The 27,462-nt window shown below is 56.7% G+C and overlaps 1 protein-coding gene across 2 annotated transcripts in view; it reads left to right on the top strand.

The window, feature by feature from the left end:
* The window catches only part of LOC120399467 (G protein-coupled receptor kinase 5-like), a 60,611-nt gene that overhangs the window by 18,159 nt on the left and 14,990 nt on the right, over window positions 1–27,462 (top strand). For both annotated transcript variants that reach the window (XM_039527722.1, XM_039527721.1), the window contains exons 3-4: window positions 20,163–20,258; window positions 25,526–25,638. In XM_039527722.1, the coding sequence (XP_039383656.1) occupies window positions 20,163–20,258; window positions 25,526–25,638 (209 nt within the window). The remainder of the gene's footprint in view (window positions 1–20,162; window positions 20,259–25,525; window positions 25,639–27,462) is intronic.

Raw genomic sequence — 27,462 nt, 5'->3', positions numbered from 1 at the left:
CGCGTGTTCTGAGCTGGGTAATGCGCATCAGTCATCCAGGCCCTTGCAGGCTCCTGGTGGGCGGCTAGGAGCTCGGAGTGGAGAACAATGTCCTGAAGTCACCCCTGGGGGGCTGCTGCTGTGGCCCTGGTGTGCAGGGAGTGGCAATGAGTGAGGGAGTGTCACTGGAAAGCCATGTAGGCTGCGACACAGACAGGCCAATGGGGCAAACTAAGGAAACCTGGCTGAACTCGCCTCTCTGTTTCACCAGCGCCTGCGGTGAGATCTTAGCGTGGGGTTTCTAGCAAATGGCTGCATGCTGCACAGCCAGCAAGCGTTGTGCACGCACAAGCGACCCCTCTGCGCAGAGGCTTTGGCAGTGCTTGTGGTAACACAGGGCCTGGCGTGCGAGCAGCATTGTGTGGCAGAGTCGCACGTCCCACGTTCTGGGGCAGGCAAGTTCTAAGGGGGCATATCCGGGGATTCCTTCCTTCCTCCCCCTGCCCGGTGTGGATAGAGGAACTCTTCCTCCAGCCCTCTGGAGCGGGCGTCATCCAAGTGCCACAGCGGTTTCTAGTGAAGGGGAGCCTTTGTTGTCAGCTGCTTCAAGGGGTGGACTGAGCAGCCCTCTGCTGCTGGGAACTGCCACACCTGCCCAGGTAAAGCAGCAACCGAGCTTCAGAACAGCCTAAAGGAAAATGCCTGGAGCTAACTGCTCTAGGGGAGAGCACGTCTCACCTGTCGCATGTGATGTCAAAGCAGCGAAGTTGCTCACTGGGTTTGCAGCGACTGAAGGTGCTACCCAGCTCTGTGATTGATGACATGCTTCCCCATGGTTGAGAACAGACCTTCCCTAGTGATCTGCAGACCTGCGCGGGGAGGGCTTGGCTTATCTGCAGCCCCCTTGCACTGCAAACAGGATCTTTCTTTAGCATTGCACCCTGGGCACCAGACTCCCTCTGGTGGGACCCAACTGATCTTTCCCCTGATCTGGCACACAGAGTGGCACTGGGATCAGGCTGCCACAGCTCCGGCTTCCTTGACCCCCGAGGTATTGCCTTGGCACAGCCGGACTTAGTCTTGGCTGGAAAAGCTAATTCCAAGCTCTGAATGTGCATAATTTCCTTTGGGCCATTACTCTGCCCTCCTCCTCCAAGATTCTGTCATAACCACGTCCTTCCCCTAACAGGAAAGAAATAAAACTTCATGTAAGGAACATTTATTTACATGTGGGGCTGGCTCCCTCCCCCAGCCCCACCTACCCCTCGCGCCCCCCCCCCCCCCGGGTAGGTCCCATCGTTGCCGTCTGCATTTTGTTGTGTGCCTGCCAGGTGTGCACTAGCTAGCGGAGGGCTCTCACATGCCTGGCAGTGTTTACGGAGCCCAGAGGAGCTGAGGCCAGCTGCTAACATGCAGGGAAGTGGGTGTAACTCCTCCATCCTAGCTTATACCTTTCCACCAAGATGTATATCTCCTGCCTGCAGTTCTCCTTGGGCCTCAGTGGCTGATCCATCCTCCCCTCATCCCCCCCAGCCTTGTGCTCTGCTGCCATGAGTAGATCCTACCAGCAGAGGCAGCCATCTCCAGAGCCATCCTGGCACTGGGTGGTTGCTCCAGACCCTCCTGGTGTCAGATGGGCCACATGGAGGGGAGAAGAGTTTGCAAAGAGAAGAGACCATGTGGTACAGGATGTAGGGATCTGGGTTCCATTTCCAGCTCTGCACTGGCCTATTGGGTGATCCTGGGCAAGTCTGTGCCTCAGTTTCCCCACCTGCACTTCCCTAACTCAGGGGGTTGTGAGAATAAATACACAAGATTGTGGAGCATATTTTGCTGTACTGATGGAAAGCTATATAAGAGCTAGAGGTTAGTGTTATGCTGGAAAGGCTTTCTCTAAAGGAAGGCCTTGCAATGTTTCCTAAAGATGGTCAGACTCTGGCTTCACCTGATCTTCTCTCGAAGATTGTTTCATAGTCAGATCCCCTATGTCAGTGTCCAACTCTGTCTCTAATCCTACTGAGCTCTTGGCTTCAGTGTCTTGTGGCAATGAATTCCACAGGCTAAGGGTGCAGTGTTATGCTTTGATCAGTCCTGAATGAATGCACTACCTGTCAGTGTCCTAGAGTACAAGCCATTCAGTACAGCTCTTTCCCCTGGGGTGCTGGCCCTCCTCTGCCCCGGGACAGGAGATGGCAAATGCACAGTGTGATGTTGTCTAAGGGCTTGGTCTGTTGCTAGCCGTGCACAGCGACTGGGCAAAGATTCTGGGGGAAGGAATCTTTGAGGAGGGACAGTCTCCAGCCTGCAGGGTTCCAGAGATGCACCTGCTCTTCGTGGGTAGTGAACAAAGAGGCCAGATCTATACTCGATCCAGCTCTCGGTGTGGAGGGGAGATGTTCCCCTCTCGGACGGGGAAGAAGCAGCACTAGCGGTTCTGTCAGAGGCAGGGTAGATGTCAGGGCTGCACGTTGCCAGCCCTTGGCTCTGATTCTGAGGCTCTGTGCGTCTCTGGCTTTCTCTCAGCCTTGCTTGATTCTGCGCAGAGTCTTGGTGGGGACAGACCCATTCCAAAGCACGGGGCTGCTGTAAGCCCGAAGTGAGCTACAAACTAGTTAATGCTTTAGAAACTGGGCAACAGTGGCACAAACCTAATGGGTGGCAAGGCGAAACCAGCTGCAGAGGGCAGCCAGCCTAAGCAGCGGGGAAAGCCCCAGCGTGTCTGGCCATCTCTCTGCTCTAGTCTCCCTCCGCCTGCCCCAAAATCAAATCAAGCTGAAGCTCAGGTCGCACTGTGTCTCCTGGCTACATGCAGCTGGTTTGTGTTTCTAATGGGGAATGCAATTCCTTTTTGAGGCAAGGAAAACCAGGACAGACCCTGAGACTGAACTGCCTGTCTCTCCTGGCCTCTCATGCCCCATAGCCAAGGGCTAGGTAGGATGGGCTAGTGGTTATTGCACTCCACAGAGAGCTGGGTGCTATTTCCGGCTCTGCTGTATGACCCTTAATCTCTCCTATGACTCAGCTTCTTATCTGGAAAACAGATGATAACCCTTCCCTGCGCCCGGAGCCTCAGCTGCAGGAATGAGTGTGAGATACTCAGTGACGACAGCGATAAGGGCTGTAAAAGTGTCCAGGGAGATCCCAGGCCAGGGAATGGCCAGTGTCCCAGGGTTTGTTCTAGATTAGGGATTAAAGCGCCAGTGCAAACCCAGCTCCCACCCACTGCGGTGCTCTGGTGGTCCAGAAGCCTCTGGCTTTGGGGTGTCTGCTGCATTCCAGTGCCCCTGGGGAAGCAGGGAGAGGCAGCTGCTTGTCGCTCTCTCTGCTGACAGGTAGCCTGTAAAGTGCGTTGGGGTGTGAAGGTGCCGGAGACCCATGTGGTGATGATCCTGCCCAGAAGATGGAGAACAACCTTGTGGGTCAGGACTCCTGGGTTCAATTCCCGTGTCTTTCTCTGACCTGCTGTATCACCTGGGGTGACGGGGGTGAGCCCTCGGCAGTTTCTCTATGGCCAAGTGAAACCTGGGCTCCTCTGTAATTGTATTTAGCTATACTAGTGACCTGTCCAGAGACTGGCATGAATCTGCCCCCCCCCATCCCTCCAGTCTGTCTGATATTTGAGCGCGACTACGAATTCCTCCCACCTCCTGTAGGCAGCACAGCGAGGCCCCTTCCTCAGAGGATTGTAGTTCTCTCTTCAATGCTTTTAATCCAAACTTCACCCCACCCCCTAAGTGACAATGCCACAGCTGGGCCTGACCACCTTTGCTGTCCCCCAGCGTAGCCAAGCCTGGGCTCCTCTGGTCCCCAGCATGCCTGAGGGAAAGCAGGCTGCTTTGCCAACCCAAGTGCTCCAGATTTGTGGATCTCCACAACCAGGAGGGTGGGAAACTCACATGCGTTAGTGACAGCTGAGATTCTGGCCTCCTCCCATGACTCCAGGAGCAGGAGCTTCAAGAGAAACCCAAAATATTGTGAGACTTGTGATAGGCTTGTGCAAGCTGACCGTGCCAAGCAGCACCTGTGGTGCCGCAGGAGCTCGTTCTTGCCAGGTTGGGTAGATTCTCCCTTTGGGCCGTGTCGGGGGTTTGCAGCTGAGCAGGTGTACTCAGCTAGCTCACGAGAGGCTGTGCATGAGGGTGCTGCACTGTGGGGTTACAAGGAGGGCTGGACATGGGGGTTGGGAAGCCAGAGTGTATGTAGGGACTCACATGTTTAAGGAGGGCTCCAGAAAGCCTTCAGGAGCCACGCTGGGGTGGATTGATTTATTAGTCTCTTGTAGGGCACCCACCATAGTAGCTGGGCCTGTTGTGCCTATATTGAGACACAAACAGTTCCCACCTGTGACCCCCCCTGGGCTCCACAGTTCTCAGTGGGGGATGTGGGCAGCAGGCGCGCGTTTTAGTAGGCCTGGTTCAGGTCAAATAATGCGGCCTGGGGAGGTTCTCATCACCCTGGGCTTTTTGTTTGCACCACTCATTGTGCAGGCTCGGCTGGGACCCACAGCAGAGCTGCCTTAGTACTTCTGACCTGATTTAAACCAGGCTGTATGTTGGGAATCTCTCCAGAAACCGTGCTCTCCTTGGGCTCCAATGCAGTACACATCTGGCCAGCTGCCGGGGGGTGAGGTTCCCAGCTCTCTGTGTAGGGAGTGTGTCAGGCAGCCCTGAACCTGGTTGCTGTCTGTGTGCTGGGTCCTCCTCGGGAAAGGAGAACGGGGATCCCGGCCGACGTTGTGCGAAAGTGACTGGGCTTGTCCTCCTGTTTTGTGGCAAAGCAATTAGTCGACATGGACTTGCTAATGGGTTACAGACTCTGGCGGCTGGAGGGTTGACTCACTGGAGAAGCTTGTCAGGCACAGGCACAGGCTGTGGCCAGGGCGCGGGTTGATTCCTTCTTCTAGCTCTTGTTGCTGTATCCCGGAGTCCCCCTTCCAGTGCAGGCCTTCTAAGGAGATGTTGGCTTCCCTCGTGCTAACAGCTAGGGGCCGGGGTGGGAGAAGATGAGTAATGTGGCTTTGTGGCCTGCACTCCCTAAACTTCGCTGCCTTCTCTCATGCACACACACTGGGGATTCTTGCTCTGCACCGGGACACAGGCCCAATGCTGATGCGGAGCAGCCTGAATGAAAGAGCGAGTGAGTCTTTCTCCCCTGGGAGTGCTGAGGGGGCGGGAGAGACATGGTGAGGGCAGATGTGGAACTCGGGGTGGGTGGGGAGATCTCACTGCGATCTGGAAGGCGGTTGGGACGAATGGAAAGTGTTAGATCATTGCCTGAAGGACTCTGGAATGCACTTAAACCCAGTCCCCAAACTCTGCCACCCTTTGACTGTATCCCGGCCGGCTTGGCGCATGGCCAGCGCTGTATTCGGTAGGTGATAGTGCATTTCCGTTTGTAAACGCACACCCTGCCTGCAGGTGCTAAAAATAACACCAAGGAGCGCAGCCTGCCCCAGTGCAGTGTCTGCCAGTCAGGGGGGCCAGCCATGGCACAGAGTGGAGCAGGACCTGCTCTGTGTGGGTCAGGAGGGTCAGCTCAGGGGCTGGAGACACTAGGTTGGGTGTGGGGTCTGATGCCAAGGGGGTTGGGGAAGGCTGTCCCAGTGACTGGTGTGTGGGTGGGATCTAGGCCAGTACTGTGTGTGTGTGTTGGGGGAGGGTGTCCCTGCCTGATGCCATGGCTTGGCTGGGTGGGGGACTCAGCCAGGTGCTGTGGGATTGTGTGCAGAGGGGAGATGCGGGCTGTGGGAGTGGGGAAGACTTGGCTTGGTGCCCCTGCTCAGTGTCCTGTGCGAAGTGCGTGCATTTGCCATGACCACAGCCCATTAGCAATGCTCTGCAGGGTGGGGTCTCTCGGGCCTGACCCACCCTGGCTCTCCCACAGTTGGTATCTGGGAGCACGGAACCATCTCTGGGGCTGACAACATGAGACGCCTTATCCTGGCTTATGGAGCTGCTGGCTCAGGAGCAGAGCAGACGTGCTGGCCCAGTAGATTCCTTAACCCCCTCCCCCTGAGACGTTAGTTTGCCCTGAAGCCGTCCCCTCACGTCTGAGCTGGGGGTAAGTGAAAGGGGTCGCCCAGGGCCCTAGGTACGTGACTATCAGTTTGCGCAGGCTGTGATTCAGGGCAGGCTACTGCTCTGGGAGTGGAGCTGTATTTCCAGGAGGCGTGTGTTTGGAGCAGGCAGGGCGCGTGACCCCATCTGGGCATCACTCTCACTGCTGCAGGGTGTGATGGGTTAACAACCTGGATTGATTGTATGCTGGCACATCAGGCTGACTTTACTATGTTTCCCTTTCATGGGCCAAAGGACCCAGCAAGAATCCCGGCTGCCTTCCAGCTGATAGAGCGCGGTTAATGGCAGGCACTGTCCTAACTAGCCCAGCCTGCCACGTATGGGGCATGGATGACCCGTATGGAGATCCAGCCCTCAGGCAGTGAAATACCGGGGGCCCAGACAGAGCCCCTGAGTGCTGCAGGGTGGGCTGGGAGCACAGGAGCTCTGAGGTGTGTCTGGATTTGGTTCGCTTGCCCTCCCCAGCCTGGCTTGCGTCAGGTTCCCTGCCTTTGCAGGTGATGCCGGAGTTTGGTGTGTGTGACCTGGGCTGGGTCTGGGGTTCGGTGTGTCAGACCTCAGGGAGGGGCTGGCATGCAATCCCTAGTGCCATCTATTTTATATCCAGAAAGCGGCTTCCAAATATTGTCCTGTAACAGCGCCCTCTGTGTGGCTGAGTGCTGGTTCTCCTGCAAAGGGGCTGGGCCGTGCAAAGGGCTCCTTGCTGGCCGGCAGAGAGCGGCTCTGTGCTCCCCTCAAAGGTTCCAGGGCTCTGAGTTTGCAGGCTTAGCGTGCGAGGGACCTGGGAAGCACTGAGACCTGTCACTTGGGAAGAGGGGCGTGTGTGTGTTCACACTGCATAGGCTCTAAGGCCAGAAGGGAGCGTTGGGATCATCCAGGCTGCCTTGCTGGAGCACATGGCCAGAGAGTTTCACCCAGTGATTCCTGCCCAGCAGCCAGAGCATGTCTCTGAGAAAGGTGCCTCTGCTTGCTCCTACCCAGAGAGGTGAGCAGCAGTATAGTGCGGGGAGAAATGCCAGAGTTAAAGCAAGGGGGTTATTGGCTTACATCCATTCGCCAATGCTTATGTAAATATTTCGAGGGAACTGGAATGAACAGTGCAGGGGGATGGGGAGGCTGCTTTTAACCTTTGGCAAGGCAGCAGCAAGCTCCATTCTGCTTCGTGATGGCCCAGTGGACCTCGTCCAAGCATTTCCTAGTGCTTCACAGGTGTAACCGAGCCGCCTGGCCCCTCTGTGCAGGAGGAGGGAGAGAGACATCATTGCTCCCCGTGCCCCGCTGCTTTGCTCACCGGGGAAATGCAGCCTTCTCTAGCGTGAGACTGAAGCTGGGGGGACTCCCTCAAGGGGCTCCCTAGCAGCTTTCCAGGGCCCCTGGGGCTGCAAGTAAGTGCTGGGTATGGTCCCCCCTCCCTTGCACTTGGCTGAGTGGGGTACTTGCTCCCCTGCACTGCCCCTCCTCCACAGCTGGTCAGGGGGATGGTGTCTCACTCTTACACAAACCTTCCAATCCCCTCTCAGCAACTCGCTTCCAGGCCTTTGTATTGGAATCAAGCAGAGGGACTGACCCTCCACTTGCTTCCAAGGTGAGAGGGTGGCCAGGTGGCCAACTCACTGGGCTGGGGCTTGGGAGAACTCGGCTCAAGCCCTCCCGCTGCCACAGACTCCCCACTTGACCTTGGGCAAGTCACTTAATGTCTCTGTGCCTCATTCCCATCTGAAATAAGGGGTAGTAATAACCCTCCGCCCAGCCTGCCTCTGTTTCGGTTGTGAGCTCTTTGGGCCAGGGTCTGTCTCTGACTGTCTGTGCAGGGCCCAGCACAACAGGGCCCTGATCTCCAGGGCTACTTTGGTGTGACCCTTGCTGGCCCTAGTGATCAGATGCTCTTGAACTGAGTCTTGTTCTGGTCCAAGGTCGTGGCCGTAGCACCTAGAGAGAGAATGGTGGGGCCTGCAGCTGTGCTGGGGGGAGAGAGGCCAGCGGGAGCTGGGCAAAGGCCTCAGGATCTGCCTGAAGGGAGCCGTTGGAAGGTGGTTCGTGAAGAAGGAGGTGGAAAGAGTTGGCACTGCAGTGAAGGGGTTTTGCTGAGAGAGCTGGACCATGAAGGGCACAGAGCATATGGCTTGTGAGGTTCACTTTTGGGATGTGGATGGAGGGGGTGGGGAGGGTGCTGTCTGGGGTACGGAGTGGCGCTCCCGGCGAGGAGCTGTCATTCGCGGGTGGACCTGTTGGAAAGAGGGGTGGTCGGTGCAGCAGTGAACGGACAGTGCATCGCCGCAGCACAGCAGGGATGAAGCTGGACTTTGCAGCTGGAGAGGGGAGGAGTTTATGGCACAGCGTGGCGTTGACCAATTTCTCTGATTGCGATGGTAATTTTCAGTTTTATTCTCCTAAACGAGCATTTCATGTTACTTCATATTATTTATGTTCTTGCCAAATTTGTGGGGTTTTTCTTTATAAAGTTTAAAAATGGAAGGGTATCCATTATCTTGGTTTGCCGCTGCCTTTTCTTGCAGCAGGCACAGCTGACTGTCACTGCCTGGGTCACTGCCCCGCTCAGTCAGAACGTCCTGTTGGTAAGAGGAGAGGATAAGACTGTCCCCTCTGTCTGGCGGTCTGAACCCAGCCTGGAGCGGCAGTGACTGAAATGTGGCATATGGGGTGTTTTTGTTTTTAACTAACTGCTGAGCCGCTCAGTGGATCCCTGGTGAAAAGTGGCAGAGTGTCACTCCGTTCGCTAGTAGCGCTAAGTGGGGCCCTCCGTCTAAAGCCGTGTCTTCCCTGCTTAAAATAAAAAAAAAAGTTTTGACATCAGGGTAGCTAACTAGTGCATGCAGTATCCCGAGGTCCGAACACAGGGACGACAAACTAGGTGAGGCCAATCCCAGGTGGGGATAGTGCTGACCTTGCCTTGTTTTACTATCTCCGGTAAAAACACTCTTGTTTAGCAGTGACGACAAGGCCTTGGAGGTGGCTGAGGGCTGAACGGGCCAGAGGGGAAGGTCAGCCTGGCACCTTTCAACAACCACGCAGAATTCAAACTCAAATAAAAGTGAAGGGAAAGAGGAAGAAACAGTGACAGCTTGGCAAAGCCTGGCACTGGCCGCCCTTCCCATTTAAAATCAATGTAAAACACATGGAAGAATGTAATTTTATTAGAATGCCAGATGTCTACATTCTTATCGTGGCTTAGTGCTGATGGCTGAAATGAAGTACGACTAGCACTTAATAAGATTGTTATCGAGCTTGATTAAAACACAGGGGAGGAACAGGCTGGGGGTTTCAATTCCTGTGCGGAGTGGAAGAGGGAGAAATCTCTCCAAGAACCAGCAAATGCAAAGCTCTTTGCTGTCTCAAATTAAAGAAAAGCCACCTCTGCGCCCAGGGGGTAGATAACCAGAGCTGAAAGCCACAGGCCAGAATTCACAGCCATGGTGCTTCTTGTTAATATTGCCCTGTGTGATAGGAGCGAGTCTTGACTTGCTGAATGAGTGGTCTGGAATAAATAAAACGGGGACTCGCTCCATAAAAGCCACTTGGAGCTAAAGAACCTATTAACCAATGACGACTCCACTCCCAGCCTCTGTGTTGGGCCGCGGCGCCCACCTCTGGACATCAAACTAGCTATTGGCCAACTCTGCCGTTGGCTTGGGGCTGTTCCCATCCAGTTGGCTAAAGCCAGTAGAGTAGAGAGACCAGTTAGGGGTCTCAAGTCAAATCTCTTTCCCATCATTAATGAATTTCAGACACAAATGCTTTAGGGATCGTTTTCCTCTCCTGATTATTGCCCGAATCGGAAACCTCTTGTCTGAGCAATCCCTCAGCTTTAGGCCTGGTCTGCACTTAAAAATGAGATGGGCCTAGCTATGTCGCTTGGGGCTGTGAAGTAATGTGCACCAGGTGTGATGTAGTTAAGCCAACCTAACTCCCAGTGTAGCACAGCAAGGTCCATGGAAGAATTCTTCCATCCACCTCACAACTGCCTCTTGGAGAGGTGGGTTAACGACACAGATGGGAACCCCCCTCCTGTGGATGGAGGAAGTGTCGATGCTACAGCCGAGCCGTTCTAGTGTCGTCCTACCCTGGGACTAAAATTCTGAATCTCTGTACAAGGCTGAGAGATTGGTTCAATATCGGCAACCGTGACCGTTAAAAAAAACATGGTTCCGGGCCCCAATATTACGAGATTTTAATAAATGTGGTGGGGGGTTCTTAGTTCTCTCCTGCCAGGTCTCCCTTCTGCAGGCATGCCCTGGTCGCGGCTCAGATTTGGAGTTCTGGGCTGTCTGTGTTTCCCCCTTGCAGGGTGTGATTCGCTCTGCCTCCCTGTCCAAGGCTGCCAGGAGCCTGGGCCTGGGACCAGTGATCCCATTCGTACCCACAGTGTCCCATCGCCCTGGGAAATTCAGTCCATGGAGAGTCTCTGCTGAGGAGCAGCAGCGGAGCTGGGCTTCCACATGACTCCAGGCGAGTTGGGGTCTCCACTTAGCACCTCTGTCCAGAGCTGCTGGGTAAAGCTAAGTGCAGTAAAGAAACAGACTCGTGGGCCGATAGGTATTGGAGCCAAAGTGGGGGCCTAGGAGGCTGGTTCCCCCATCTCCAGCCTCTGTGGCCACATGATAGTGAAGGGACTAGAGGCTGCACCCCTCCCCCCCCAATCCTTGCTGTGCAGATTTCCTGCACTCTAAGACCATGAGGGACTGTTAGTTTTGCTTTTCATCTCTCTCAGTGAGTCGGGAGCCGCTGCCTCCTGCCAGGGCTGCCCCTCGGCTGCAGAAGGAGGGAACTGGGGTGGGGGGGATGTGAAGGAGGAAATGGAAGCTCTGGTGAGTAACTTGCTGGGGCCTGGAGCTGGGACGCCTACCCCCCCCCCCTTCCCAGTCTGGCACGTTAAGCTAGTAGTGGATTATTCATGCCGAGTGGGAGGCTGTACGCAGAGCTAGCGCTACCAGGCTGTGCAGGGGGAGAAGGGTGGAGCTGAGGAGGAGGAGAGCTGCGGAGACCTTGCCTATGGAGTGGAAGGATCCTGGTGGGCTAAGTGATGGACGTGAGCAAGTGGCAACAGGCTGGCTGCTCTGGGGAGGAGAACTTCCCTCCCACAGGTTGCGTCCACACCTCCCTGCCAGAGAGCCCTCCGGGGAGGAGAGTGTCCCCATGGGCCATTGGCTCCTTGGTGTCTCTGCTGAGCCTGCAGCGATGGGGATCACCACGACAGGCTTGTCTGCGAGGATGCAGTGCCCGTTGCTTTAGGAACTGGGCTGAGATCCTGCAGGACACGACACAGTGTTGTGCATCCCCAGGCGTCCGAGTTGGGGAGCTCTGTGCCAGCGCATGAGCCGTCCCCATGCCATGCGCTAAACGAGAAATCAGGAGAGCTGCCCTGGGGACACGCCTTGTGATGGGCTGCCATTGTATGGGGGAGCAGGAGCCAGCTCCTGTTCATAAGGGGGGCAGAGAAGGGCCATGGCCCTTGGGCCTCTTTCTCTAACACCTCTCCCGGCATGAGAGTCTCCTGTGGAACAGAGACTCAGGGCCACCTTCTCAAGCTGCAAGGCTGAAGCGTGCATTTGCACACATGCACTCTGTGGGGGCAGTTACCCACGTTCCCAAGAGCTTGGGACCCCAGGTTTGGCCAGGGCTTCAGAAAAGGAGGCTGAGGTCCCAGTCCTTCAGGGACATGGGTAACTGCCCCCACAGAGTACAGGGAAACTGAGGCGGGCGTCCGTGCTGCCTGAGCAGTGCCCGCCGGCTCTTGGTTCTGTTTGGCACCCCCTCGGCCACTTGCGTTTGTGCGGGGGGCACAGTGTGAATATGGATGGGGGCTGAGCTTGAGGGAACAAACCCTGTATAGGACTTTGAGCTATGCTCAGCCATTCCAAGCAGAAATTCCAGCAAGTGGGGGGCTGCCTGTGGTGTTTAGAGCCAGCTCAGCTAATGGCACAGGCTTTATCGCTGCGAACCCAAACATCTGCAGGGTGATGTGGAACAGGCAGAGTCCTCGTGGGGAGCTGGGTGCGGGGCAGGTGGGGAGCGTGGCCTCTGGAAGGACAGGGATCCATTGCTCTTCTTAGCGAGGGCAGAACAAGGCGTCAGAGCCTGCCCTGGCAGCAGGGAAGTTCAGGTTTGGGGATGGGGCAGGCCTTTGGCTCTAGGAGCTGCTCCGTGACAGATGGGACAAGCTGCTGGATAGGAGCTGGAACAGCATTATCCCACTCTTCTGTACGACACAGTGTGGGGTTTACTGGTCTCGTGAGCCAGTGAGGGGAAAGGGGCTTCAGTCCTCAGCGGTGCCAGTAACCTGCTTCCCTGGCTTATGTTACATGGCATTTGCCAGCAGCCTCCAGGAGTCCCAGGCCCCTTCTAGCAGCGAGCATCTTTCAGAGTCTCATTCCCTTTGAGAGTAGCCTCCGCCTCCTAGGCAAACAGTGGCCATGGAGCTATGCAACCTGGCCTGCATCTGCCTTGGTCTGTAATGCAGTGGAGCAGCCTACAAGTCCCAGCTTGCACTGCTTCAGCTGGGGAGTGGCATTGAAGACTGTGACTTTTGCGTTAGTCTCCTTTGTGCTAATTAAGGGTGGTCCTCGGGCTGCCAACATGACCTCGTGGCTGGACAAAATTTGATCCCACTGGCCTAGGAACTGGGAACAAAACAGCCAGTGCTTTGATGTATTGACCTGTAACTTCTTAACTCCAAGGGGGTTAGGAGTAAGGGGGAGAATTTGGGGTTGGTGCCCTCTCCGCCGGTACAGTTGAGAAGGGCACGGCCTTGTCCCTCCTTTGATTCCTGCAACTCAGCACAGAGTTCTTGTTTAGCTCATAGGCTCTTCTTAAGAGCCACGCCCAGGTTGTGCTCGAGGGTCGTGCTCGGTTGTCATGTACCTGCTCTTCTTAAGTCTCCTTGCCATCTATGTTGCTTCACCTGGCCTGGCCTGGTCATGGGAATAGTGTCTTTGTTCTTTGGACACGTGGTCATATAGTAAACAGTGTGCTCTGTCCGTGTTGTCTGTCTGGTTTCCTCTGGACAGCGATTCCCATTTTCTTAAGCAGCTGCTGACACGCCACCAAAAAGCTCTTTGGGAGCAGAATCCTGCTGATGTAACACATCTTGGTGCGCACACACAATGCCTGCATTTCTAGTGGCGTACAATAACCTGAAACTAGCATCAAATTTCTTCTGCTTCTCTTACAATGTGTCTGTACAGCCCCTAACACAGTGGGGCCCCGATAGCAGCTGGGGCTGTTGGGCACGACCACAATAGTAATGAAGAAGAGAATGCCTTGTCTTGTTTGGAGGGGAACCCTGGCCCTTTCCTGCTGAATTTGTATTTCTGAGGCAGCCTGGCTAGAGAATTATTAGCTCACAGAAGTCTATAAAAGAAGATAAATCCACACGGGAAAGTAGGCAGTCAGCCCAGGTCATCCAAGGCCTCGTCACTTTAATAATCCATATTAAACAGCTTCTTCAGTGGCGTTGTGCCATCTGGGGAGGGGCTGGGCAGGAAAATCCCTCCTTTGGTTTCAGGTGGGTGTGCTGCAGTCCTTCCCTCCTTCCCTGGAGCATCAGTGGAACTGGGACATTGTGGGGAGGGTGTAGCCTTGCTGTTAGCGGGCACTGGAGGAGCGGCCTGGGCCTCGTGCTCCCAGGTAAGGAGTAGGCATGTCTCCCCTTGGCTCCAGGGGGAGTTCTGGGTGCTTTGGAAAACCCCTGCTGGTAAGGTGGGGCCTCGCAGTCTCTGGGCTGCACCTCTGGGTCTGTCCCCACCTGGCTGCTCAGCGTTATGCACACCTGTGTGGCCCCCAGGCTCCCCGCCTTGGCTGAGCAGAGTTCAGACATCTGGGCTGCTGGGGAAATCCGTTGTGGCCTCAGGCGCTCCGGAGGCCAGTGGTTAGTGCTCTATGGGGAGCAGGAAGCCAGTTGCTGGGTCACATGGACTGCGTGATCAAGGGATTCCACATTAAGGAGCACTAATTGCCATGCAACCACTTGACAGCAAATCAGCTGCTCTTCACCCCGGCAACCGTCATGTACACAGCAACATTGGAGCAGTGGCATTTGCAGGCCCTTGGAATTCCACCATGGGTCCCGTCAGGCCCCAGAAGGCTCGTGGCGCCCGTGTCCGTGACAGACAGGGCTGGGGTCCCAGTGCTTGCTGACGGGGTCCCCCGGCCCTGGGAAGCTCTCAGCAGCTGGCTGAGACCTTGCCTGAAAGCAGCAGGCTAGCCTAGCATAGCGTGTCTTCTCCTTAGCCAGATGTCCGAAGGGCAGCAGAGAGGGACAGAGGGAGCAGGAGCCCCCTGGCCCCAAGGCGGTTTCTAAGAACCCTGCAGGGGTAAAGCAAAAGGCAACTTCTCTCTTCCTTGGGGCTCTGGCCTGGACAGAGTCCTCCTCTGTCTGTATTTTAGCAGCAGCCTAATAACTGGCAGTGCTGGCAAAGGCTAGTGCAGGGCCATTGCTAACAGTGTCCTGTGCCCTTACAGCACATCTCCCTTCCCCGCCCCCCACCCCCCAGGCTTTGCACAGCATGGTTGATTGCAATTCAAAGAGCTGATGGCTGGGTGTAGGATCCAGCTCCTTGGACTGCAGTGGGGCAGCTGCCTGTACCAGCTGGGGACAGAGCATGTGAGTGCTCTTGCAAAAAGCCCCCGTGCTTGTCGCGCTCTCTCCATGTGCAGGACTTACTAGGCCTTCCCTCAGGGAGGCTGGTACCAACAGCAAGTCCCAGCGGGAAGCTCTCCTTTGCTGAAGGAGGCGGCTGGCCAAGCTGGTGCCAGGTCTGTGCTGGTGAGGATCATGGGAGCTGATCTGGATCTGATCTGCTAGTGGCTCCCTTGGGGCTGTCACCAGAAGGGTGCAAGTGGCATTAGCAGTGAGTGATGCTGTCCCTTTAAGCAGGACTGAGGGGAGATGCAGCATCCTGCTGCTGCAAGTGAGACCTGTGCCCAGGGTGGCTGGCCCCCGGCAGCATGAACTGAGGTGTGAAGTCTCTGCCCTGGCACTAGGCTCCCTGGGCCAAAATGCTCTGCCTGGAATCCACCGGGCAGCCGGGCTGTGTGTCTGCTGCAGCAGGGAGGAGACCCGCCCTGCATCACGCCGCTCCTTGGAGCACGCTGATGTGGCGCACTCAGAAGGGCTCCTCGGGGAAGCCCTTGATCAAGCCAACAAGGATGTTACTGATCTGAAAGCGGCTTCTCCTGCTCATGGGAGAGTTCCGGCCCAGCTAGTCACAGTTGTCCTTGGAATGCAGCTGCCAGGGAATCTGTCTCCAGCTGACACCCCCACCCCCAGTGCTAAACACTCAACAGAAGCCACCTGCAGGCTCCTCGCCCCTTCCAAAATAGAGACCATCCTCCTGGCAGCCAGCACCTGACTGCCGATCCCAGAAGCAGAGTGTGAGTGAGCGTCACCAGACAGCAAGCGGAGCCTTGTCCCTCCTCTCCATCCCCGACCCTCGGTGCCCAAGATGGGACCAGGACTCTTGCAAACCATCCGTGTCCTGCATGCTGCTCGTCACCTGTTGCAGAGCATGGCGCGGTGCCCTGGCGTGGGGTCAGCTCCATGGGAGCAGCTGGGTTCGCTTTTCCGGAGGCTGTAGAAAGAGGCTTTAGAAATAATGGGCCGGATGACTGCCCAGGAAAGGCTAGGGGTATTTATTGTTGTTTTTGGTTTGGTTGGTTCAGCAAAGCTACTTTGTTCCTGTCCCTATTTGGTGGAACAGCAAAGTCCTGCTCCAGTGTCACCCTCTGGCACTCTGAGCTATCCCTCTTGCCCTGGTTTGCTGCCTGGCTGTCTCTTGGTTTACCTCCGATAATAACCAAGCTGCTGTGTGTATCCGCAAGAGGAATAATGTCCCGATTATGCTGCATTAAAAGCTGAGTGGGATAAAACTGCCCCAGCAGCCGCCCTGGACTTTCTATCACAGATGGCTTTGTTCCTTTTGATTTCCCTCTTTGGTGGAAAACAGATGAGTTCCCTCAATATCCCAGGGCTCAAGGATGAACTCTTCAGTACACCACAAATGCTAACTGGGAAGCTGTGGAGTCCACTGTTTTCCTCAGCTCCAGAAACCACATTGGAGCAGAGAGATAGGGACTCTTTCCAGATGGTGTGTCTACCAGGTACAGCCCCGTTGGCTGGGAACAGAGAGAGGCGAATTAGCGTAGCAGCAGAAGCTGGTGTAATTCCTGCATCATATTTACTGCTGGGCCTGGGACTGCTCTGCTGCTCAGTTCCAGCTCTCTGACATTTGGCCTATTCATGCATGAGGAAGTGAATTGATTACAGCAGGAAGTTCTGCTGGACCAAATCCCTAGAGGACTTGGTGAAACATGGGCCCTCTGGGGCCTTTGGCCAGGAGTCTGCAGACGAGACCCCGGGATTCTGTCAAGCAGCATTGTAGCGGGGGCTTGGCTTCCTGTTGGCTCAGCTTGACGTAACTGGACCTTTAGATGGCAGCTGGTCAACGGTGGAGATTGTTATTGGCTGACACCCAGCCCTAAGCAGCCGGAATGAATGCTGATGTCACATCCCCACTGGGATTACTTCATAAGTGAAGGGCATGTGTGCGTGCCTATGGAAAGAAAGAGTCCATAGAAACCCTGCAGTGATCCTGAAGGCTCCCCAAAGCTCACTCCCTTTCCCCGCTTCTCGGAGTTTGCCTTGGTTCCCGGCTTTTGTCGGTTGTAACCACGAACTGGCTTGTGAGCAGAGTGGGGGGTGGGGAATCTTTTTTGCAAAATTTCTGGAAAACTTGCAGGGTTTTTTTGGGTTGAAAATTTTCCATGTTTCCCCACCCTGCTCTGTTCCTGGAGGGGATGGCTGGGAGCTGTCCTCTCCCAGCTGTGCAGGGCCCAGGTGTGAAGTGAGGGTGGCGAGATGGGTTCTTGGCCTAGTCCTTCCTGTTGATGTCACAGCTGGCATTGACCCGCCCCTGGTTTGCGGACTCAGTGCCAAGGCCAAGGACTGACTGGGCCATGGTGTTTGAGCCTCCTTGGGGCTCTTGAGGGCAGGATGAGGCCTGCTGGCGGGGCAGGGCCATGCCATACCTGTACAAAGGACACCCCATCCCAAAGGCCACATGCCATCTGGCGCTCTAGGCATTGGATGTGCCAGCCCTGTGCAGGGCAGAGTGGGAGAGCAAGCCCTTTCTGGGTAGTGGTATGCAATGCCATTCGGGTCGCCAGTCCCTGATGCTCTCAGGCTCCGAAGGCAAGTTCCATGGTACCTGCTCTGTGTCTGCAGCCAGTGGTTGGGCGATAGCATTGGAGTCTCGCAGGCGCAGCTCTGCGGGTGGCTGCTCTGTCTGGGGCAGGCGTCTCACTCCTGCAAGGAGCACTGTGGGTTGGGAACTCCCAACAGCTGCTCCTCGCTCGCTCTCCCTGGGGGCAGGAGCTCGGCTGGGCTCGGCTGCCCTCCTGAGAGGGGGCACCCAGCAGGCCCATTCTCATGGCTGTGCTGCTGGTGGGAGCAGAGGAGGATGCAGTATTATGGGCGCAGTAGGAGCGAAGTGAGGTGGGGCCATGGTAGCTCCTTGCCTGCTGCTACGAGGCTCTGCTCTCCAGCCTTTGTACATGTTGGAGAGCCAGGTGTGGAGTGAGCAGGATGCCCACGTGGGCTGTGGCTGCCCTGTGGCTGAGCAGCTACCCCAGGAAAGCCCTGGAGCTGCTGGTAAGATGCCTGGCTGGGTTAAACCCACCTGCTGCAGGTGTCTGCCCCGGCCAGCTCATCTGTGCTGTTCTGCAGCCCTGGCCTCCCTTCCTCTTGGACCCAGCCTGGGTGTGTCGGGGTGGGAGGCCCAGGCCGGTGCCACAGGCTCTGGTTGAAGCAGCCTGGTGTGTGCAGCACCTGGCCCTGCTGCCGTAGCTGTGGGAACCCCATGACAGGATGGGACTGGGCTGCTGCCCTTGGCACGCCATCCAGTCACTCCATAACGAACAAATCCAAAACGCTGCTTCTCCCTGCCGAGGAGGGCCCCATGATTCACGTGGGTGCACTCTGCCAGGGCATGGTGGGTGCTGCGTCGGGCTGGGAACATCTCTTAGGGATGTCTCCAGGGTTCTCCCCCCCTTGGGGTGATCCCGCGGCGTTCGCTGCAGTGTCCCCCACACACACTCCCCCTCCCTTCTGTTATTTTAAATGCCAGGAATTCGCAACAACAGATGTTGCAGTGCCATTGCCTTGACGCTGTAGGAAGGGATCTCCCAGCACTTTACTCTCCCTGGATGGATCATTTGTGCATGTCGCTCCCTGGCAGGTTGAGAGCTCTGCTCTGGATCTTGGAGACTTACTATTTATTTGCACCAGGGAGTCTCTGTCCTACTGTACTAGGGGCTGTACATTCGTAGAATGAAAAGACCACCCCTCCCCACTGAATATACTCCCAGGGTCTGGGTACTCCTCTCCAGAGCCACTGCTTGACCTGCAGGACTTGGACAGAGAGGGGATGCCAGTGGGGTGAGGAATGCATGGCTTGTGGTGGGCAGGCAGCTGCCAGGGAGGCTGGGCAGGTTGTCTGTCCCCTGGGGAAGCGCGCCAGGCCATGAGCTCATTCCTTCAGAGTCAGGCCTGCATCCTCTGCACGCAGATGAGGGCAGATAGCAGCCAGCAAGTCCGGCCGGCAGGGAACAATAAACCAGCCCAAGAGATAAGGAAACCAGATGGTTATTAGCAAGCTAGCGCGGAGGACGGGGCATTGTTCTTGAAGGAAGTGCAAACCCCCTCTGGCTTCTAGGCTCAGCTCCTGTGAAGAAAACCCATGTTGCAGCCTGCCTGCCAGGTCGACGGCGGGGCTGCCCCTCTCCTGCCCGGACCTGCAGTCAGGGTACGGTTTGCACTGCGATATTAGTGCTGCTGGGAGGGGAAGAGCCAAACGTGTGTGTATTACCGTGCTGCCGCTAGCTGGGGGGGGGAAAGCAAGTCACTGGCCGGTGCATTCAGACACAGCAGAGCGGAGAGGGACAGCGCGTTCAGTCGCGGGAGGCCAGGCTGTGCAGACTTGGCTCCTCTGCAACTTCAACCATGAGCGGCACCATGGGGCTGCTGAGCGCTTGGAAACCGGGGCTCTTTCCTGCCGAATCCTGCAAGGTGCCGAGCCCCCGGGAAAGGTGCTGTGCTCCCCACGATGCTCAGCCACTCCTGGGTGCACTCAGCACCGTGCACGAATGGACCCTGTCGGGGCTGGTGTCTTTGGGTCAGGCCAGCACAAGGCTGGGAGCCGGGAGTGCAACCGCTTGTGCGTTAACACACAGACGTGTGGCCCTTTCCCTTCCAGACATGGGGGTGTGTGTGACTCCTTGGGCTGAATCCTCCTCTGCCCCGCCTGTAGCACGGAGTGACAGTAGCTGCCTGCCTGGCTGGGGTGGGGAATAACCGGTTAACAGCTTGCAAAGCACCCTGAGGCAGCCCATGCACAGGAGTGGGCGCGGCTCCTGTTGACTGGCATGGGGCCTGGGAGCTGCTCCTCGCAGGGCCCCGTCAGGCTCTCCCCTCTGCTTGGGAGCAGGAAGCTCCTCCCCACGTAGAAGTCACAGGGAGTCTCTTTCCCTTTGGCTTTGGATCATCCCCATTCTGCCGTGTCAAAAGGAGGCCGTGTGCTCCCTGATTCTGCGTCACCCCTGCCTTGCCCTGGGTGCCCAGTGTGAGCTGGGGCCTTTTGGAGTAAAGTTGATCCTGTTCTCCCATATTCTGATGCTCCAGCAATGGCGGGGAGGGAAAACTGCAGATCTAATGGGGTGAAATGTCCTGTAGAAACTACTGAGAAGGGGCATCATCTGCACTGTCTCTCTTTCTCCCCCGGTGTCTGAAGCTGGGTTCAGGGCCCAGTTCTGAGCCTCACCTTGGCCAAGTCCCTTCCCTCTCTGCACCTCAGTTTCCCCTGGGGAGGAGTATTCTACCCCACATCTCCAGGAGGGTTGTGAGGACTGGGTTAAGGGTGCGTTGAAGTCCTTGGCTGGCGGGTGAAGCATCACTGTCCTGATGCCACGAGTGCTGTTCCTCCTGCTTGAGCCCTCGGGGTCTATCCCTCCCTTTAGCGTCCAGGCTCTAATGACAACGGCTGTTGTCTCTGGATTAATTTCTCCTTCTCCTGCCCCCTTCTCTGTCCCTTGCAGGAGGTGGAGGGAAGCGGAAAGGGAGGAGTAAGAAATGGAAAGAGATCCTCAGATTCCCACACATCAGCCAGTGTGACGACCTTCGGAAAGGCCTGGGTAAGCGGCGAGCCCCAGCCCGGCTGCTCCCCGGAGCCGGCCAGCGAGACGAGCCTTGTGCAGGGGTGTGCGGGGATTGTGCAAGAACTGGCAAAACCTGCTTGCCGCAGAGCCTGGGTGCCTGCTGCGAATAAGCAGGTACAAGCCGGCGGGGAAGGAGGGGAGCGTGCGGGAAGAGCAGGCTGGCACGCTGAGCTGCGTTCAGCAGAGAGGCCGAGAGAGCCAGTGTGGCACGGTAATGGATACAGAGAGAGCAGTGGGAAATGCCAGGGGCCCATGGGGAGCTCCATGCTGCAGCTCTTGCGCTTGACAACAAAGCCTGTGATCGTTTCCTGCCAGTGCAGAGGAGAGATGCTTATCAGGAGCCCGAGGAGGGTGGGGCAGAGAGGCAGGAAGAGGGTCAAGGCTGGGGCTGTTAACTGTTGCTGGAGAGAGGGTGTGCTCCATGCATACAGCTGGGGACACCTGCACTGCCTGCGAACAGCCAGGCACTACCCCCATGCGCCCGCCCTTGCCCGGGTGGGGAGGGGCGCTGTGTGTGGCAGAAGTGCAGGTGGGAGGAAAGCAGCACCTCCCGCAGGGCAGGCCCGGCCCGGGGGGCTACGGGTCTGGAGATACAGCTGCAGTACTCCCTGACACTGCGTCACCCCCACCTTGTCCCAGACCCGACTCTCCACTCGGGCACCCTGGTGCACAAACGTCCCTGACCAGTGTCAGTGACTAACCTGGCCCTTCCCTGGCAGGGGTTGGGGCGCCCTCTGCCAGCGACACGCATGGGCTTAGGGGGAGCTGCACTTGAGCCTGGGGACTCAACCCCCTGGGTACAGCCAGCCTCAGCGGGGTGCCACCTCCCTAGAGCTCCCTTCCTGTGTCTGCAGCGGGGGTTAGGCCTTTCCCTCGGGTCTGCTGCTGGCCTCAGGGTCCCGCGGGACTCGGGGTCTTGGGGAGCCATTAGCTGCACAGAGCTCATCCAGCCACCCGCAGCAGCAGCGGGCGGGCGGGCGTCGGCGTAACGGTGTACAATGCCATATGCTAGGGCACCGTATCTGCCCAGAGAGACGTGTCCCCTGCACCAAGGAGCTGGCACCCCCGGGGCACCGGAGAGACCTGAGCGGAGCAGCTCAGGAGGGGCTGGGGTGTGGCTCTTGCTGTGGAGGGGGAATGGTTGGTGCGAGAAGGGGCACGTTCCGGGGGGCGTGCTCCAGGACCAAGGCGACAGAAGCTTCATGGCCATGAAAAACATGTCACGGACTGTGAAATCTGATCTTCTGTTTGCTTTTATACAGATTTCACGGGTGAGACCAGTGTTTCTCACGTTGGGGGTCCTGACCCAAAAGGGAGTTTCAGGGGGGTCACCAGGTTATTTTAGGGGGTTGCAGTATTGCCACCTTTACTTCTGCGCTGCCTTCAGAGTGGGGCTGTTGGAAAGCGGGGACTGTTGGCCAGGCACCATGCTCTGAAGGCAGCCTCCTGCCGCCAGCGGCAGCACAGAAGTAAGGGTAGCAGTACTGTGACTCCCACCCCCCTTGCAGTAGCCTTGTGACCTTTTTGGGTCAGGACCCCTACAATTACAACACCCTGAAATTTCAGATTTAAATAGCTGAAATCATGAAATTAACGATTTTTAAATTCCTATGACTGTGAAATTGACCAAAATGGACGGTGAATTTGGTAGGGCCCTAAGCAGGAGGGAGCAGGGCTGTGAGGGAGGGTGGGAGCGAGGGCCATATGCAGGGCCTCGGGAGCGACAATGAGCAGGGGGTGTTCAGGGCTGGGGATGACAGAGTCCCAAAGGCTCAATGCCCACAGCCGGGCTGCAGCTTTCTCGGGAGAGTCGGCCCGGCGCTTGCTAAAGCTGCCCAGAGCCTGGCCCTCAATGCTCCACTGGGAGCCGGAGGGTGGAGCACCGGAGGGTGCAGGAGAGGACGTGCAGGTTGGAGATGGGAAGCAGAAGCTTGTCCTGTGTTTGCTGCTGAAGGAATCATTCTCCCCTTCGGTTTTTTGCAAACATGCAATCTGCAGGTAATCCTGTGTGCCTGGTATCACCCCCGGCACGCCCCGCCACCATTGCACGGCCCCGTGTTTCTGGCATCGCCCCTGCCCCGCCCCGTACACTCCCCTACTGTCGCATGGCCCTGTGTGTCCGGCATCGGTTCACCCTGCACACTCCTCTGTTGGTCCGTCACGTGACCCTGTGTGCTGGCATTGCCCCCGTACGCCCGACCACCATCGCACGGCCCTGTGTGCCGGCATCGCCCCCGTACGCCCGACCACCGTCGCACGGCCCTGTGTGCCGGCATCACCCCCGTACGCCCGACCACCATCGCACAGCCCTGTGTGTCTGGCATCACTCCCGTACGCCCGACCACCATCGCACGGCCCTGTGTGCCGGCATCGCCCCCGTACGCCCGACCACCATCGCACGGCCCTGTGTGCCGGCATCACCCCCGTACGCCCGACCACCATCGCACGGCCCTGTGTGTCTGGCATCACTCCCGTACGCCCGACCACCATCGCACGGCCCTGTGTGTCTGGCATCACTCCCGTACGCCCGACCACCATCGCACGGCCCTGTGTGCCGGCATCGCCCCCGTACGCCCGACCACCATCGCACGGCCCTGTGTGTCTGGCATCACTCCCGTACGCCCGACCACCATCGCACGGCCCTGTGTGTCTAGCATCACCCCGCCCCACCCCACATGGCCCAGGGTTCAAACCTGCTGGTAGTTCAAGGGGGCAGCAGGGCGATAAGCCCTTGATGGAAGGGCTGTGCCTCTTTGTCTCTGGGAGGGCTGCCGGCTCTGAGTCAGCTCTGTTCTGGAGCCATTTGCTCCAGGGAATGCGCAGCCTTGCTGTGCCAGTGAATCTTCCTTTCCTGGCCTGCCCCCCAGTTGCAAGCCCAGCCCTGGGAACTGGGTGCTGGGGCGCCTGGGTTCTGTCTGCAGCACTGGAAGAGGAGCAGGGTCTAATGGTTAGAACAGGGGGGGTGGGGAGTTTCTCTCACTCGATTAGCCACCTCTGGGTCCCCAGCGAAACCTTGTGGTCAGCAGTATCCAAGGCAGCCGATGGGATGTAATATAGTCAGGGCAGACCTGGTCCTCATCCCTGGCTGGGACAATCTGTGCACGGCACCAGTGCCCTTTCTGCCCTTAGCTCAGGTCTGAATGGTGTCTGGGCAGGACTCAGGAAGCCTGGCCCCAGCTCCCCTGGAACCTTCCCCCAACGCAGAAAGAGTGATTGGAGGAGGTAGATGGTGAGTGTCCACATTGGCCAGACCCTCCATTAATGGGGATCTGATGTGGGGTGTGACATCAGCAGTGCCCGCTTGGTGCTTTCCTGGCTCCCCCAAAAGCTGGACTGAGCCCAAGAGGAGAAAACTAGCCCCGGCCCCCTCCAGCCTCTGGAGGGCACTTCACATCTTGCAGAGCTGTTGAACCCAGAGCAGATCTGCTGCTGACTCTGTGAGGGTGGGTGTAGGAACTTTGTCCCCTGAGCACCCAGCGGAGTTTGGTGGAACCAGGGTTCTTGGGAAGCCAGTGCTGAGTGGGAGGGTGCTGGGGCAGGCGCTCTCAGAATCCAAGATAAGTGTGTCTTTCTCCCATGCTCCCTCGGAGATGTCAGTGACTCTTCCCCTAATGCATGCTTGGCTGTTCCTTCCACTGGGACTCGGGATGCAACACCAAGGAGCGGGGTGTGTTTATATGGCCTGGGAATGTGGTTAGGCAGAGGTCAGGGGGGCGGTTTCCAGCTCAGAGAAAGGAGAGGAGTGGAGGGAAAGACATTTGCAATGTTTTAGTCTTGCTAGAACTCACAACTTGCAGCTGCTGGGGGCTTTGGCCTGGAATTCGTTGTGTGCAGCTGGACCCAGCATGGAGCTGGGCCCCTGTCACGCTATGCAGGAGAGATGCATGAGAACCCTCTGCCCTGGGGAGTCTCTGGAGAGAGCTGCAGCAAGGCCTGGCCTAGCATCCAGATGCACCTGAGCCTCTGGGAGGTCAGAGGCCACGATCATGGGCCACCGAGGTGTTTGAGGCAAAGGGGGTTGTGGAGGAGGCTGCCTGAGGAGGGGACACACTGTCTTGAGGAGATGGTCCCCTAGAAATCCCAGCCATGCTATGCAGTGGACGCTCCAGTGACTTCAGCTAAGGCAACAGGTGTGGTTTGTGCAAACCAGCGTTTAACTCTTGCCCATCTGTTCCTTTAACCAAGGCAGCGACATGCAGGTGCTCTGAACCCTGCTGGCTGGGGGAGCAGCTTCCTGTTTCAGGGGCTGCTTTCAGAGCCTTCGCAGCGGGAGGCTGCGCAGTGGCCAACAGACAAATATTGTTCATGAGCCAAGTCCGGTGACTCTGTGTGGGTGGATCCTCAGGCCTGGGAAGAGCCCCATGGACGTCCCTATGGCTCTGCCTCAGCGCAGGGGCTCACCTGCAGAGTTACCGGCTGGATCTGGGCTGAAATCACAGCTGTTCTGTGACCCACCGGCCAGCAGCAATGCTCCCCGTCTACCACTTCACCACCCAGTGTCCACCAGCTGGAACGGCGATCCAGGTGTGTGCAGGGAAGTGGCCAGTGGTACTTTAAAGCAGGGCAGTGGCTCTCATCCCATGGCCTGGTTGCACTGTTGCCTGATGCAGCAGCGCTCTAAAGAAGCGCTTCTCTGCAGAGCTGTGCGCCTCCTTCATCAGTGCTCCACAGAACCCTGTCGTTTGGGAACAGAGCTGTGGAGGGTTATGGGCTGGGAGGGCTCATCAGGGCCGCCCAGAGGCGGGGACAAGTTGGGCAATTTGCCCTGGGCCCCATAGGGGCCCCTGCGAGCCACTCTGGGTTTTCGGAGGCACTTCACTCACTCCGGGTCTTCGGCAGCGGGGTCCTTCAGTGCAGCGGAAGACTCAGAGCGAGTGAAAGACCCATCGCTGAAGTGCTACCGAAGCCTTGGCGCGCTACCCAGTGAGTACAAGCATGCAAGTGGAGGGGGTGGGAAGCCGCGATCAGCAGCACTTAGGCTGCTCTACCGCCACCGCTTCATTCTTCGGCAGCAATTTGGCTGTGGGTCCTTCCCTCCGAGAGGGACCCGCCGCTGAATTGCTGCCAAAGAACCAGCCCCGCCCCAGGCCTCCTGAATCCTCTGGGTGGCCCTGGGGCTCGTCTGTCCGCGAGATGATCTCTGGGGCGCGGCACAAGGCAGTGTCTGCAGAATGGCCCGGTATGGATGCGGATGATCGTGAGCCGTGCTTCTGTCCCATCTCCTCCTTGGTTTTCTTTTCCAGAAAGGGACTACAGCAGCCTGTGTGACAAGCAGCCCATCGGCCGGCTGCTCTTCCGTCAGTTCTGCGAGAGGCGGCCAGAGCTGCAGCGCTGCATCCACTTCCTGGATGCTGTGGTAAGAGCCCTGCTAGTCACCAGCAGCCCAGGGACTCTGGTGCTCCTGGGGTCGGGTGCAGTTTGAAGCCAGAGCAACCTGCTGGTTTTGGGAGGATCGTGGCAGGAGGGATGTCTGTCTTGTACGATTGCAGGTGGCAGGGCCGGCTCCAGGCACCAGCGAAGGAAGCAGGTGCCTGGGGCAGCCAACAGAAAGGGGTGGCACTCTGTCCGTTATTGGGGTGACACATTCGGGTCTTCGGCGGCAGTTCCTTCGCTCCCTGTCTTCCTCTTTGGCGGCAGCTCAATCGGTCTCTTTTTTCCCGTCGCCGCTTGGGGTAGCAAAAAAGCTGGAGCCGGCCCTGGCAGATGGGATGACACTGCAATATATGGAGTGTAGGGAGCCCCATGTTTGCTCTGTCGGGGGGCGAGAAGGGATGCAGCAAATGGAAAGCAATGGGATTCCGAAGGGAAGGGGAAAGTGGATGTAGGGGTGTGTGGTACGGGCTGTGGGAATTCCCATGTAGCATTGGCTCTGCCAATAACTGATCTCTCTGAGAGCTGGAAGTCTCTCAGGAACATGTGCAGTGAGACAGAAAACCCACCCTGCACTGTGCCTATAGCTCCTGATCAGAACAGTCCTATGGAAACATCCCGCACAGCTTCACGGGGACTGGAAATTGCTCTTAAAGCCTCATAGGATGTAAGATTGAATGAGGATCTTTTGAACCATCCTATTGAATTCTACAGCAGAGCAGTGGGGGGCCCAGTTGTGCAGGACTTTGGGACGACTCATGTGCTGCAATTAGACACCTATGGTTGAATGGGGCCATAGAGAATATCTCTGCCACTGAATTCTGTAGGAGGGTTCCAAGCTTCTCTTGCTGTTCAAATGGCTTTGTAAATACCAGCCTCCATAGAGGTGGTGATTTCCTATGGCATTCACTAGGATGTTTCCATGAGGGAGAAAAGGTCACTTGCCTTCCATCTATGTTCTTTCCCTGTTGTTGGCTTATTTGATGGTGGTGATGGACAGGTGCTTCTTAGACGCAGGAAAAAATGAAATTGCTAAAGTGCACCCTTAGCACCAGTGCTATGGGGGCAGTGCATTTCACAGCCCTTTCTAAGGCAACCGTGCAAAAATTCCATCCAGATAACGTGTAACTTCAGTCAGGCCTCCTAGTGAAATCATATCTTGGCGTTCTCAAGGGCTTTTTGTTTTTCCCCTCAAAGGTTTCCTGGTTCTGGAAGCATGGTCTGTCCAGCAGGGCTTGGTTTCACTCTGGGTCACACCAGAAGATTTGGGCTTTTTTCATTAGCTAACTTGAAGTTCGGATCTGAAATCCATGTGCATCTGCTGTTAGACTCTTCTGATGCCAGGAGGCAATTTTAGATGCTGTTTAATAGAAAACGTAAGCCTCCTAGAATGATCTGTGTTTCCCATTACCAAATTGTTTATGTAACTGAGGGAGCTTTTGCCCTTCAGACTGAGAGGAGTTTGCTTAGTCCCATTTGGTTTGGGTCAGGGGAAAATCTCTCTCTGTGTCGAAGGAAGCAGCCAGTCCTGCCAGCAATTCAAGTTGATGTACAAAAACTTAAGCATTTTTCTTTTTTTGCATAGTCTTGATGCATCTGAGTGGCAGAAAGGCCGATCCAGTCATATGGGTGTTTAATGGGAAACACATGCCTGAAAAACAGTCCTGGGTTTGTGTGAGGCTCTTTGAGCTTATGGAAGATTTTAAAAAATATATATACATTTTTCTTGCCCATCTAAGACAATTAAATAAAACTCCTCCAACCAAAGTTGATCTGGTGGTTGCTGGTAAGTACAGGTATGTAACAAAGC

The sequence above is a fragment of the Mauremys reevesii genome, linkage group 2, assembly GCF_016161935.1.
Source record: "Mauremys reevesii isolate NIE-2019 linkage group 2, ASM1616193v1, whole genome shotgun sequence".
Lineage (NCBI taxonomy): Eukaryota > Metazoa > Chordata > Testudines > Geoemydidae > Mauremys > Mauremys reevesii.
This window is presented reverse-complemented; position numbering and strand designations above follow the sequence as displayed.